The 14166-nt window shown below is 35.4% G+C and overlaps 2 protein-coding genes across 2 annotated transcripts in view; one reads left to right on the forward strand and one right to left on the reverse strand.

Annotated features, from left to right (window-relative positions):
- The window catches only part of LOC105455569 (guanine nucleotide-releasing factor 2), a 58000-nt gene extending 46505 nt beyond the window's left edge, over positions 1-11495 (forward strand). The window contains exons 6-17 of the mRNA XM_011698990.1: positions 207-323; positions 899-1212; positions 1323-1530; positions 1846-1869; positions 3060-3255; positions 3387-3639; positions 3726-3969; positions 4108-4122; positions 4243-4417; positions 4509-5153; positions 5237-5368; positions 5452-11495. Coding sequence (XP_011697292.1) covers positions 207-323; positions 899-1212; positions 1323-1530; positions 1846-1869; positions 3060-3255; positions 3387-3639; positions 3726-3969; positions 4108-4122; positions 4243-4417; positions 4509-5153; positions 5237-5368; positions 5452-5590 — 2462 coding nt within the window. The 3' untranslated portion in view covers positions 5591-11495. The remainder of the gene's footprint in view (positions 1-206; positions 324-898; positions 1213-1322; positions 1531-1845; positions 1870-3059; positions 3256-3386; positions 3640-3725; positions 3970-4107; positions 4123-4242; positions 4418-4508; positions 5154-5236; positions 5369-5451) is intronic.
- Positions 11496-11838: 343 nt separating this feature from the next.
- On the reverse strand, positions 11839-13438 carry LOC105455570. The gene is made up of 5 exons (XM_011698992.1): positions 13331-13438; positions 13039-13151; positions 12524-12744; positions 12283-12441; positions 11839-12188 (listed from the first exon to the last, which is right to left on the reverse strand). Exons 2-5 carry the CDS (start codon positions 13130-13132, stop codon positions 12129-12131), a joined length of 534 nt encoding a protein of 177 aa, XP_011697294.1. The 5' UTR covers positions 13133-13151; positions 13331-13438; the 3' UTR covers positions 11839-12128.
- Positions 13439-14166: the final 728 nt, after the last annotated feature.

The following is a 14166-nucleotide window of genomic DNA, read 5'->3' on the forward strand; positions in this document are numbered from 1 at the left end:
GTGTACTGTGCTCATAGTGAAATGATTAATTTTCACGCCATTTTTATAAAATAAGAACTATTATTAGCATTTCCTGAGAGGAGTGTGTGTATTTTTATTGTTATATATATTTTTAGTATTAAACTGAGTTTGTGTCAATGTTTATTTTTTTATATTGGATAATATAGATTGCAAAATATATAATTGTATATTCTGTATTATTGTAGGCATGCAAGTTAATGGTACTTCAAACTGTAATTGCTGGGATGGTTCTGAAAATAATATACCGAGTACTATGTTGCTAGGCCAACAAACACCTCAAGAAATGCTTAATCCATTAACTGGTGTGTAATTTTTTTAAATCAAATATAAATAATTTAATTATGAAGAAGATTAATTAATCGATAATATTAGTAAATTAATAATTAAAATCACATATATGTTGCAATAACAAGTTAAGAATTTATGTTTCAGTAACAAATTAATAAAAACGTTTAAAATGATTTATCGTTTATTTATTAAGTTGCAAAATTCTTTTAATTCAAGTATTTTCAATTATGTATAAACATTAGAAAAGAAAAGGAAAGGAAAAGTGCGAGGCTAAAATTACGCAAGAATTCTGAAAATAGTTAGTGGAACAAGTTGCGTGGGCGGCATCGACCTTCCAGCCGCGTGAATAAACAGTATCGTATAGATCTTCGCCCAAAGCGCAGCGAGATTAAGCGAAATCTTTTCTTTTCTTTTTCACATCATCATAGTGGTTTTATTGTTTGTAAAATGTCACGTAGATCTAGTTTTAGTTGGGAAAATGTTAAAATGTATTTTTGTAAGAGAAACTTGACAAAATTTTGTGCATTCAAAATTCTTTTTTTTTTTTTTAGATAATTTTGAATAACCTTTCGAATTTATTTTGTTTTAGGTATAGAAGGAAAGATGGAACGATTGTCTACGCAAACGCAGGAATCAGGCTTTGTTTCCATGCATTCTCAACGAAGTTCATCCCAAAGTTATACCACCGCGTCCAGCATGACATCCAAGAGATCGTCGCAGCAGAGCAGCATTAGTTATAATTCTCAATCGTTTAGTGCACAGCAACAGTCGTTTTCCCAGACCAAATTATCCTCGGACAGTAACGGCTCTATTTTTACACAGAAAACGATGAGTAGTTCAAAAAGTACTATTAGCACGACCAACGTGTCTGGAAATGGGGACCCAGTTTTATTAGAAAAATCGGTAAATATGGGTGTTATTACGTTTTATGTTTTTGTTTTATTCTTATTTTTACTTTATATGTTCTAATCTGTTTTTTTATAATTTAATCATTTGGATGAATCTATGTGTAGGAAGTGGACTCGGTAGTTACATCCGATTCCAATGGAGCGCCTCCAGCATTGCCAGAGAAGCGGTCAAAGCGAAGAAAAGAACGGCAGCCGTCGCAGTATGACAACGTACCAGAAAATGAGCATTTGTCCACGTGCACCTTACACACTAGTAACGGAGATGGTTCAGATGCCAACAAACCGCCCCCTCTGCCTCTAAAGAAGCGGCACAGTAAGTAGTCCTTTTAATTATCAGTATTGCAATGAGATAAAAGAAAACAGCAGATTATTTAATAGTGTTGATGGTTAGTGTTTTTACTTTTCCGCTGTCAATTTTAAAATACACGAATTTTGAGAAATACCACATTAACAAGTACTCCTCGCGAGCTAGTGTAATAATCTTGCAAAATAATTAAATGATCTTTATGTATGTATAATTAATACAAATCAGTCAACACGCAAGTAATACACAAATAAAATAATATATAGACATTCGAAATTACCTTTTGAGTAGGTTAAAACTGATGCAATGTTTTGTATCCCCCAGTGTTCCAATCAGTGGCATATTCTGGTAAGTGGGATCCTGCCCACACAATTCAACTATCCCCCCGGCAAACATTTTCACGCTAAGTTAATATCCTATGTTTCACACATTTATATCAGATTTTTAATTCCAGGCTTCTCTTGCGGCATGTTTTCTATTTTTATACTATTTTTTATTACCTTTTTTATCTATAATATTTTTAGAATATGACATTGTTTGATATTGAGCTTGGAATTTAATTAATAATTGCAGCTTATTCGTGGCTTATTTTTAATTTGCATCATACAATAATACGGAGGTTCTTGCTATGATGCTGATTATTATGTACTAATTAAAAACATATTTTTGATTGGTATAATGTATAATATATATTATATTCATCAATATCATGTATATCATATATACATATATCATATATACATTAATACTATCTATTTTATATTTCAATAAATTAGCAATAAATCAGCACGTAATTATGGCATATAGTTGAACTTTTCTTTAGTTATGGGAATGCTAGGAGTTATTTTTCACAAAGGTTATTTTTCTATATTTAAAATATAGAATATAAAACATTTTACAAGTTTTCTACAATTTATTAACCCGAATGAAAGACAGTTCTGGCGAACTGACGTAGGCGTTGTAATCTTTTTTTTTTAATTAATTTGACCTCCTTCTGACTAATAGTCAGTTAATAGCTGCGCTTCATCAGCTGTTGAACAGCTGTTAAAGCTTAGTTTCCGTTCTTACGCCAAGACAAACGGGCTTAAAACTAAAGAATGTAGTGAATACTAAAGTATAAGAATTGTTAATGTGAAACATTCTTAACTTATATAACACTTTTAAGTTTACAATTACCAGAGCACTTATTTCCATTTTGCAATAGCACAAGTTGCTGATATACACCAGCAATACGCAAAATGTTGTTCAAAAGATTCCACTTTCATTCCAGTGAGTTTAACTTTTTCATTTCTATACGTCGCTTATCGAAATAACAATTACACAAGATTTGTTTGTGCATCAGTGTTTTCATTGCGATCCACACACACACATCACGTGCTTTAATATTTTATTTAAGATACACACCGTGCTTGCATTCATTCGACTGTATTATACGCCATTTAAAGAATTCAGTTTTTATACAGAATAATTTATATAATAACACCAGTTAGCCTTTCTGATGAAATTCACGTTAATCCACTCATTTTCACGTATTTCAGTTATGGCATACATGGAGATGTTTGGAAACTGCTCCCACAGCAACAATGATTTCATCTCTGGTCTCGGTACACGTCATTCCGTAGCAGCCTACAATTCGATGCAAGCGGAATGGCAGCAGCACGAGATGTCCCTTACCACAACCCAATCGTGTTCCTTTATGACGCACACTGTGACTGCTCTACATGACAGCTCAAGGTATTACTATATTAGTTACATTCATTTTTATTATCTTTATTTGCTTTTATTATAACGATACTCTTGGCAAGTACTGAATTATTAAAGAGTCACAGAATCATCACATAAAGTCGTATTTTTTTTTTTTCTAGCCTTTCTGTGACCACGACGCCGAGTTTAGTAGAGACAACAAATAATTCTAGTCTGCCCCCGGCATTACCACCAAAGAGATCTCGTTCCATTAAATCAAATATTACGCCACCACCAGTATCACCAAAACCGATCGTTAGCACGCAGAGTATTCATAACTCGGATCCTCTCGTGACATCAACCCCTCTAAAAACAGAGGAGCCAGCGTACGCACATGAAAAGAAAGATGTTACACCTTCCACTCCCGTAAAATTGGTAAACATTAATGTAATAATTTTATTGCGTTATGGAACTACAATTAGTCAGTGCGTATTAATACGATTGTAATCGTTTAATTACAGAATAATAATGTTATCACGGACACAGTGTTACCATCGTCTAGACCTGCTAGTAATGCACTTTCTTCCATATCAGTTGATGAAAATACTCTTGAGCTACGAGATGTCGATCAAGATGATAGCATTTTAGACGAATTAGATATTAATAAACATTTAGAATATAAAAAGCAAGATGAAGAAGGTCCAGATATACGTGGTGGACATCCAGATGCATTATTAATTCTTGCGACGAAAGCAAATAAACATGGTATACACTTTTTCTTAGTTCATTAAACGTAAGATACATAAAATTAGAATTTTAGTGAGCAATTTAGTTTTATAAAAGTTAGAATAATTTCTGAACACGTATTTATTAGATTTATTTATCTTTTTTTATGCTGCATAGACGAAAAAGAACCAGGTAATTGATGAAATATTTAAAATATAATATTGCATATAAAAAATTATGAATATTATGGGTGAAGATGAATGAATTGAATTTTATTCTAAATTTTAATAAAAACAATGGCACTTTTTGCAGATTTCCTGTATCAAGAAGCATTTTTAACGACGTACCGAACCTTCATGCAACCATTAGAGCTAATTCGTAAACTTCATAGACGTCATCAACGTTTTTCATGTTCTCCAGATGTTGTCAAACAAAGAGCCGCGCGTGAAGCATTTTCTTTACTTGTTAGAGTCGTTAGTGATTTAACGTAAGTAGAAACTTTTATCTATATTAATTACACTTTCTTATATCTTTACGTATCTTGATTACGATTTATAATATAATTAACTATTTTACAGAATATCTGATCTTGATGACACTCTTCTACAAACATTGATGGAATTTGTACAGCAATTAGTGTGCAGCGGGGATCTCACTATGGCTAAAGCGTTGCGAGTTAAAATTTTAGAGAAGCACACTATGAAGCAATTACAAGCAACACAACCGATTCTCTCGTCTCTAAGTGTAACAACGAAACAAGCTTCCCTATTAGATTTTAAAAGCGAACAGATTGCGGAGCAAATGACGCTGCTTGATGCCGATTTGTTTATGAAAATAGAAATTCCGGAGGTGCTGATTTGGGCGCAAGAACAGAACGAAGAGAGAAGTCCGAATCTCACGAGATTTACTGAACATTTTAATAAAATGTCATACTGGGCACGATCCAGAATATTAGAACATCGATTAGAAAATGAGGCGAAAGACAGGGAGAAATACGTCGTGAAGTTCATTAAAATAATGAAGCATCTTAGGAAGATTAACAATTTCAATAGCTATCTCGCATTATTATCTGCATTGGATAGTGCACCCATTAGGAGACTTGAATGGCAAAAGCATATCACGGAGGGCCTCAAGGAATATTGTGCTCTCATTGATAGCTCTAGCAGCTTCCGAGCTTACAGGCAAGCTCTAGCAGAAACGCAACCGCCATGTATTCCTTACATGTAAGAACTTGAGTATTGTTGCTCAAAAATATGAAATTTTAATTTCTTCTACCAACGACAACGCATTGTTTTCCTTGTTTCAGCGGACTCGTTTTGCAAGATCTTACGTTTGTGCACATTGGAAATAGCGATTTATTACCAGATGGCACTATAAATTTCTCCAAGAGATGGCAACAATTTAATATTGTTGAAAATATGAAAAAATTTAAGAAAGGGTAAATGTTTGCTCACACCAAATCCTTGATAAAAATCTTATAATGTCATAAATCATTGCTTATGTGTGATTATTATCTTACAGCACGTACTCTTTCAAGAAACACGAACGCATTATGACGTTTTTCAACAACTTCAGCGATTTCCTCTGTGAGGAGGCGATGTGGCAGATATCCGAGAGCATCAAGCCACGTGGTGGCAAGAAAGCACAGCCGCAAAACTAGAATATACCTAACCCTTTCACTGCCTGCGTGTCGAAAGGCTGAAACAGTGAATTAGGAAGTTCGTATTTATGTAGGTACACACATTTTTGCGAGAAAAAAAAATTAAGCGAGGGAAATTCTTTTACAAGAACGCTCTAGGAGCGGTGAAAGGGTTAGCGAGTCTATCCCATTCGACAGCCTCTGTGAGGTTGTGTCTTATAATCGTGAAAATTTTAGTATGCAAAACTGTGAACTCTTCCTATTTAACACATTCAATACAACATTACGCGTTACTTAACTTTGAAATAATTACGTTTGCGAGCATCAATCAGAGATCAAAACGCCAAAACCCGGATCCACTAGAGAAAAGAAATTTCGATACGTTAGATAAACTCACAATCAGTATGTATCCCAGTGCATTTTAAGCAATCTTTCCATTTACTGCAAGCCAATATAACATATTTGCTACGAGGATATGCAATCTATACTTAAACGCAAGCTGTAACGATGTTTATCGTAATGTTAAATGAAGGAAACCCCGATCTTTAGCTGTTCTAGATACCGCAAAGAACAATTTATTTATTTGCCTTTGCTAGCGAATTGTATAAAGTAGTACGTGTCCTTTCTTTTCTTCTTTAATTTATTTAGATGTATGTGAACGTCCATTTCTAGCTTTATTGTAGGTAAGCAAATTTTCGAGCGTCAACAGAACTGCTGTTGATTACACAAGGATGAACACCAATTACGTTGATTAATGTAGGGCCATTGTAGTCTCGTGTTTGCGCTCTGATGCGCGCGTATCGGGACACATGGTACACGACTGAGCGCAACTGTTACATATACTATTGTATATGATGATAGAGAAAACACTTTTTTGTTGGCAACTTGTTAATAGGTCTCCGAGCTTTCAGCTTTAAATCACATGGTTTACCACGTAATTAGATTAAATTAAATATGAACTATATAACGGAAAGGAAATTGAATGAAAGTTTGATTTGAACTCGATAACTTGTCACATTGTATAGACGGTATTTTAATTTTATAAAAAAATCTAACCTCTTCAAAACTCTAACTCTTACATAATACATTCCGTAGATCAAAAGGGGAGAATCAGATTAATTTGTATCGCCGTTGAAAGTACACTGTATTCTTTTATATTTCGTTCTAATATTTAACGTATATTGATACAACTTTTACTCGTAGATACAGCAGTGTGAGAGACGTTGCCATATAATGATTTAGCAGTTTGCGTGCCTCGTCTTGAGTGGATAAAATGAATGAATTCACCTTTTTATCGTTTTTCAGTTTATTCATTTAGCAAAATTTTACTTTATTTTTAATTTTTTTTTAAATAATAGCGAGTAAATGTATACAAGTTACAAAAAATTTACTGATTCTCAAACTTCATCTTTAATGTGAATACGCACATGTATAATACCAAGATTTGTAACACCTAGTGATACCTACAGCAACAAAAAAAAGGGCCTAAGCATTTAGTTAACAATTGATGTCGTTCTAGTGCAAAAACACGGGTAATAACAATCCAGATAAGTTAATTGCCAGGATAAATTTTAAAAAGTAGTTACAAAGCTGCCATATATGAAAAGTTAGTGTCTCAATAGGTTGAATTCTACAGAAAACTAGAGACTATCATCCGCAGACTTAGATAGAAAGGTAAAATCTGATCTCTTCATCCTTGACAATTGCATTACTTGATGTTTATGGCAACTGCGTATGGAGGAAATTCTTGATTAAAAACTAATGTGATAAAATTGGCTAATAAGCAATGTAAGCAACATTGTATATATAATGTTTATTAATTAAGTTTGTTTATTTATGTCATTTATTGTAAAACCACCGTTTGTAGAATCTTTTGGGGAAATAATTAGCTACATGCATAATATGTAACACGTATGCATTGTAGCAGCGATAGTATGTATACTAGTATTACTTCCACATAGGTATATATATATATGTATATATATGTATATATATATATATATATGTATATATATCGTAAATATTTGATTCACACTATGCGCGAGTGAATGCCAGTATGCGTCTTATGGTTTTGTCCACCTTTTAGCTGAAGTCAAATGATTTACTCGATGTAGGAAGTAAGCAGAGATCTATTAACGCTGTAAATAATTTTATTGTACACATAATTGAATTTATCGCGCGTGTATCTACCATTATATCGGTAATTGTAAATGTACAGTGCATTGCATTGGCGTTAGTAATTCTTAAGTTGATCGAGAATCGAGAATTGTGATGTCATGTTAGGTTCGCACATGCATGATTTTTTTTTTATATCGTTTTAATTGCGAATTAAACGGCAAGCGATCACGCAGTCGAATTGTTTTATCTTTCTTTTTTTCAATCTCTGTCAGATTATATTTTCTTGAGGCAGCTCTATTTTTACATGTAGGCTTTCAACGACATCTTCACCTTCCGATGTCGATATACAACTGATGTTTATATTTTGTATGATATTTTTGGAAACTCTGGCGATGGTCGGAAAGGCCTTCCTACGACTATCATGCGTATTTCCGGACTGTATCATAATTTCTATAAATCGCGCGAAGATTTTGTCACGACTATCGGCAGAATTTCCCTTTTACTATATTACATTACGAATATATGTATAAGTAAATATATAATTTTAAGTACTGTATTACCAAAATACGAGTGAGATGATCCATTGAATGTGCAACGAAGAAATTAAACTCGATATACCGACTTAGATAGGCCAATTAAGCTGCTTCGCGAGTAGGAAGTTGAGTTGTTAAGAAGAACGGAGAAACAATTGCCGCAATTGCTTTCCTCGTCGCGCTCGATTAACACAACTATAAAACTTAGGGTAGGATAGGCGGGTAACGTGACTCTTTTTTTTTTTTTTCTATCGTTTGCTGAATGTCACTTAGCTTCGGGGGAACAGTCTGTAACGGGAAAAATGGACTCTAAAGAGCAATCGCTGTTAACTTTAAAGATTACGAATCGAATATCGTGTAATTTATTGCATATATACTCTCGGACTTCTAAGGCGAGGCTTATTTGCGAACTCTCGAGGATCCCCAATCGTACAATATTTATTGCATTGTGTATATATATATACGTATGTGTTGTTAATCTAGTCTAACAATACGCGATGCGAAATTGCGTTGTCAATATCTTAAACGTATACACTTCAGCGTTCGAAGTTCTAAAGAGAAGAAAAAAAAGACTAGAGATTTTTCCACGTTTCGGAAAACGCGGACCTGCGTCGGAATTGTTTGGCCCTTCCTCCCGTGTCGCGCGTCGGGCTTCCCCTTTCTCCCCCCCCCTTCGGCCGGGCGTGAATTTTGCGCGCGGCTCGAAACTCTGGTGAAATCAAATCAAATAACTCTCGCCGAACGAATGGATTTTTTCTGCGTGTACCGTCGAAATGGAATAGCGATAAGAGTACGAGGAACTCGCGCAAACCGTCACGTCGGTTTCGCGCCGGTCTTCGTCCGTAGCGTGAATACCGAATAAGTAAACCGAAACAAGTAATAATCGCTATCGATGTGTTTTACCAAGTCCTTCGTCGAAAGATTACATGTATGTAAAACTTTGCACTCGCGTAGATCTCACGGTAAATATTTAGGAAGTATCACGCATACATTAAGAGTACGTATCGACGCTTTCTCGTTGATTTACATTTCGTAATATTTATTGCCGCAGTGACAAAGACGACATATCCGTAAAACACTACTTATAGAACGATAAATATTAAATAGGGGGACGAAAAAGAAAGAGCGAGTGTAAGATGTGTGTATTAATTAGATACTGTCTAAAAAAAACTTTAATGATCTAGAAATTGATTCAGTTTTGCTTACGCCGCGTAATAGCAAGCACGATAACGATCGTAATATAAATTTTTCTGTTTTATATATTATATATACACACACATAGGATGTTTCAAAAATAGATGACCAAATTTTAGTATTCTACTTGCTAAGAATGAAAAAATCATATAAACATGAACTAAAAAATGCTTTTTTTCTGTTTTAAACATTTACAGTAAAAGTTCTTAATAATAATTACCTCAATTAGTGAATTGGCAAACGGAGATTAATTATATGATCTGCATGTGTTCCCGAGGTTTAAATTTTTTAGATTTTTATGAAATCGTTTTTCGTTTAATGATGTTCTTGATGCTGCTGTGAAAATTTCTCTGAAATCATATTGTCATTTTGTGTGATAAAATGCGAAATTTTTAAAATATTTTGAGTGATAAAATCTATGAGACGTTGGTGCGAGAAGCATACATTTCTGCAGAAGAATGTTATTTCTAACACGTTTCTTTAAAGAAGTGTTCCTTATTAATTTCTGCCGTTAAAGTATTTTAGAGAATTCAACGGGGAACCACTATGATTATTTCTCAGAATGTCGCTGTAAAGGGCAATCAATAAAAATAAAGACTCCTAGTCTTAGGATAGCCTTTTAATGGGCAAGTCGGCTCCCTTTAAAATCGCCAACGTCAGGGAGATCTGAAATGGCACGCTAAAGAAAAAGATTCTAGAAAGAAAGATTTCTTTCCCGGGCTCACATTCTCATCTGATTTTTTTCTACTCTTGTCACAAATATAGTGCGCTCTTAAAATTTAGCCACTTATTTCTGAAACGTCCTGTAAAGCGAGACACACACGCAAAGTGCAGAGAAAACAAATTACGCGCATTTCAAACGATCAAGATTGTTAACTGCGTTGAGAGGTGTTTTAGTTTGAAAGTTACGAAATAAATCTGCAATTTGAAAGAAGCGGCTTTTCAAAGTGTGCACACGGTCGAACGTGGAGGATACAGATCTGTGTTTGCGTCCAGTATCCGGGCGTCTCTGTGGAACAATAGTCAATAAAAAAAAAAAAATTAGCAATTTAATCTGAACGTAAAAAAGAGAAACGAAAGAGAAAGTATAGCGGTATAAAAATCGATGTGTTTCGAGCGCTCACATTTTGAATATAAGCAATATCTCGCTGCATTTAAACAGGAAACTCCCTTCGGGCTCTGTGCGTTACGAGTAGCAGCTATTTCGCAACAATCGCGACAATGGGACAGCAACTCTCGGGACTTTTATTAAAATGCACATCCGTGTACCGCGACGCGTTTCCCGATCGATCTTAATACACTCGTGTAATAACGCGTGTATTCAATATTCGTATTATCTGTCAAGAAGCGTACAGGACGTACTTTTTAGACCGTTTAGACCGTGTTCCTCGAGGGGAAAGGCGGGCATCATTCAATATTTTACGGAATATATATGTGTATCGTTCGTAGGGATCTTCACGAAAGTGTGCACCATTTAACGGTGAGGTACATACAATTATATCGAGGAAAAAATAGAAACGGACAATTGATTAAGAAGCATATCATTTGTAAGTACGTGATATTACTAAGTGTCACCGCGACGTCCCTCTTGACTACGCTGTAACGATGTAACAGGTTTTAACTGAGCACACACACACACAAAACACACACACACACGGGTGATCGACGGGTGAAACGTCGCCCGTTTGTACAATCATCGTGCTCACACACACGCGTTTTCATCGTATATACAACTTTATTCCGTAGCCTATCGTCATATTTTTCTATCTGTATTTTTTAGTACGGTCCACACACATCCGTGTACGCGACAACGCGTCACGGGATACGACGGATACGGAATTTGTATTCCGGGCGATCTTTCCATGTCGGCGCAATCAATGTTCAATCGTCACTTTCGCGAAAACTTGTATACCCTTACGCGGATATATATATATAAAAATATATATATATATATATATTTTTCCTCCTTCCTTTGTATTAACGGACGATTTGTATGCGTAAAGAGTTTTGGGTCAAATGTTATTGCTTTCTTTGTAATGAATGTACGAAGAAGTGAAATAAAAATGTGTTAGTCGATGGTACTTCCGCAGTTTTTGTAGCCAGCTGCGTTTCCGTTTGCCTTCAATAGAAAGGAATCGACACGTTAATGATCAAAGGCTTTACATTTTGCTTATATGTTTGATGCTCGCCTAATGTGTAATGTTTATGAAGAACAATAGTTATGATAGTAGAATATTGAATTGTTAAGTATTTTATTTGAAGAAATTGATTTTTTTTAAGAATTTTTTTTAAATATTATTTTATCACAGCTGGATTATAAGCTCTTCAATTTTTAGTTGGAAATATCAGAAATTAGAAAATATCAACAGCTTATATTTAAATATTAATATTATGAAATTGGGATCAAATTAAAATCTATGGCTTGATTTTGATAAGATATCAAGTAGCAAATTTATTGCTTCTTCATGAAACATAGATTGAAAACTATAGTACAAATAGAGAAAGAAGAGAGAAACCGAAGTTATAACGAGTAACGAAAAATTCAAATGCCAGAAACATTATAACGAAAGAAGAGAAAGACATGCGTTGTAACATAAATACCTCGATAAATACTATTCGTATATTACAACTCATACACTCGTACATTACATCAGACATCTGCTGTATTTTTCATATAAATCTATTATATTTATTCAAGGCTATTCGTCCTAGTTTCACTCTGCTGGCTCAAATGTATAGTGTAGTACACCCTGTTTTGGAAACTGCCTCTCCATCTAAAAAAAAAAATATACAATCGTGAGATATCTAATTTAAACCAACCACTGAACTGTAACCGCTGACACCGAAAATGCTGTTTGTAGTACTGACCCTCGGATGAACGGTCGGATAAGGTGCCGCAAAGTAAGTGATCGTCGCCAAAGTGAGCATGGTTAAAACAAATATTCCGGTTGCGAGACGCGGATCAATTCTGTACTTGTAGCCGTAGCTGAAACGATCCTCGCCCATAATTTCGAAATTGGGGTGCAGCTGGAAGGAGGATACAGAGGGGATACCGTGAGATCATCGTGACGAATTTCAGAAGCCTCTCGTACCAACTCCGTGAACTCACCGTCTCATGATAATTCTTCCTGAACACCGGTATGTCGTAAGGATAATACGGATCTTTAGCGGCCGGTCCTACCATGGGCAGCTCTGGATAGTCACCCAAACATCGCTCGGGATCCTGACAGGGTTTATACTCCTTCGGATGTAAATGATACTTCTCGGCAATCTTGTCATGATTCTTTTCGTCGTACTTTTGCGGTTTCCAGATGTAGTTCCACGGCAACGCTAATGGCAAACGATAAGGAACTTTCGGTCAGGTTTTCAGCATCACACCAATTACAAGATAAATCGTTCGATCTCCCACACGTGCTTGTACGCGTGTTCCTTCGATGCTAATTCTTTAGATCGGGTCTTACTCTGTGTCCCTTACTGAATGTGATACAAATAATAATTTAATTATATAATGACAGCCAGTAGTAATCCTAACCTCATCGCAGTACTCGGTGAAGCAGCAAATCTGTTTGTATGAAACGCGATGACGACCAAGTTGAAAAGAACGTTGAAAAGACAGTTACTTACGCGTGTCGGAGTAGCATCTCACCGCGGCGTACAGGCACGCTTTGTTTTTCAACAATCGAGTTGATAGTCCGCCGAGCTCGCTCATTAAAGCCATCTCTCCACTGTGTTATAACCTACAAAATATTGAACTTGTTCTTTTTGCAGCTGCACTATTATTTTCTACACTTAAGATAAAACGGACATTATAATTGGGCGTTAAACGGAGAAAAAGAAAGATGAAAAAAGAGTTACAAATTTTGAAGCTATTCTAATTTATTGTAAACATATGTATTTTTTACATTTTCAGTTTTACCTCTTTTTCCTTCTAATATCTCCTTGTGTATGTACGCAAGGGGTGCGTTCTATTTAACGCTCGCAACGCTCTTGGAATCATTTCATCCTTGTTGTTTACCAAACGTTAAACAAGGACAAGTAATGCTCGCAAACGTTGCGAGCGTTAAGCCGGGAGCACAGGCTTTTGTAGTTCGAAACACATATAGGTGTAGTACATACATACATACTGTTAACGCTAGCTCGAAGTGCTTGAACGCGGCCGTAGTGTGATATTTGAAAGACAAAAGTGGCTGGTTCGAACTGAAAAAGATTGATGGAGGAGCAAACGCGAAAGAAACCTTACTGCACATACACTTATCAGCTACATTTTCAGTCTTTGTAGCTGAATTTTCTGTGTGTTTCATGTTTTCTTTCTTTCTCTTCAACATTTACACACTTATTTTATTTGAAGTGCAGAAAATATATATAATTTGCAATCCAATATGAAAGATCTGGTCAGATTCTGTACTCTGTTTGAAATCCTCAAAAATTTCTGCACTTTAAAGCGAGATAATTACACGTTCGGACGTTAGAGAGAGAGAGAGAGAGAGAAAGCGAAGATTTGATAGCGTTTTTGGACGGAGCGGGTTTGCTCCGAGAGCGATTAAATTAATTCAGACACATGCTCTCCTCGTCCAATCAGAAATCTAAAATAGAGCAACAAGTGCACGCGGCATAACAGATCGAACAGATTTATAATTCGCATCTAGATATTCGCGCTTCATGACTGTTGAGTTCGACCGTCGAGCGTCGACACTGGCCGACAGCGTTGCTTCAGAAGATGTCTGTCTGTCGATGACAGTTTGATTATTTCTT

Source organism: Wasmannia auropunctata, unplaced genomic scaffold (genome assembly GCF_000956235.1).
Source record: "Wasmannia auropunctata unplaced genomic scaffold, wasmannia.A_1.0 LD335898.1, whole genome shotgun sequence".
Taxonomy (NCBI): domain Eukaryota; kingdom Metazoa; phylum Arthropoda; class Insecta; order Hymenoptera; family Formicidae; genus Wasmannia; species Wasmannia auropunctata.

What these genes read in the sequence shown, in the direction of transcription:
- LOC105455570 (XM_011698992.1), bottom strand. Translation starts at nt 13,132, where the DNA reads ATGGCTTTAATGAGCGAGCTCGGCGGACTATCAACTCGATTGTTGAAA. An exon ending in GGAAGAATTATCATGAGACG is followed by an intron (nt 12,442 to 12,523) that starts GTGAGTTCACGG and finishes TCCTCCTTCCAG; the next exon opens with CTGCACCCCAATTTCGAAAT. An exon ending in ATCCGACCGTTCATCCGAGG is followed by an intron (nt 12,189 to 12,282) that starts GTCAGTACTACA and finishes TTTTTTTTTTAG; the next exon opens with ATGGAGAGGCAGTTTCCAAA.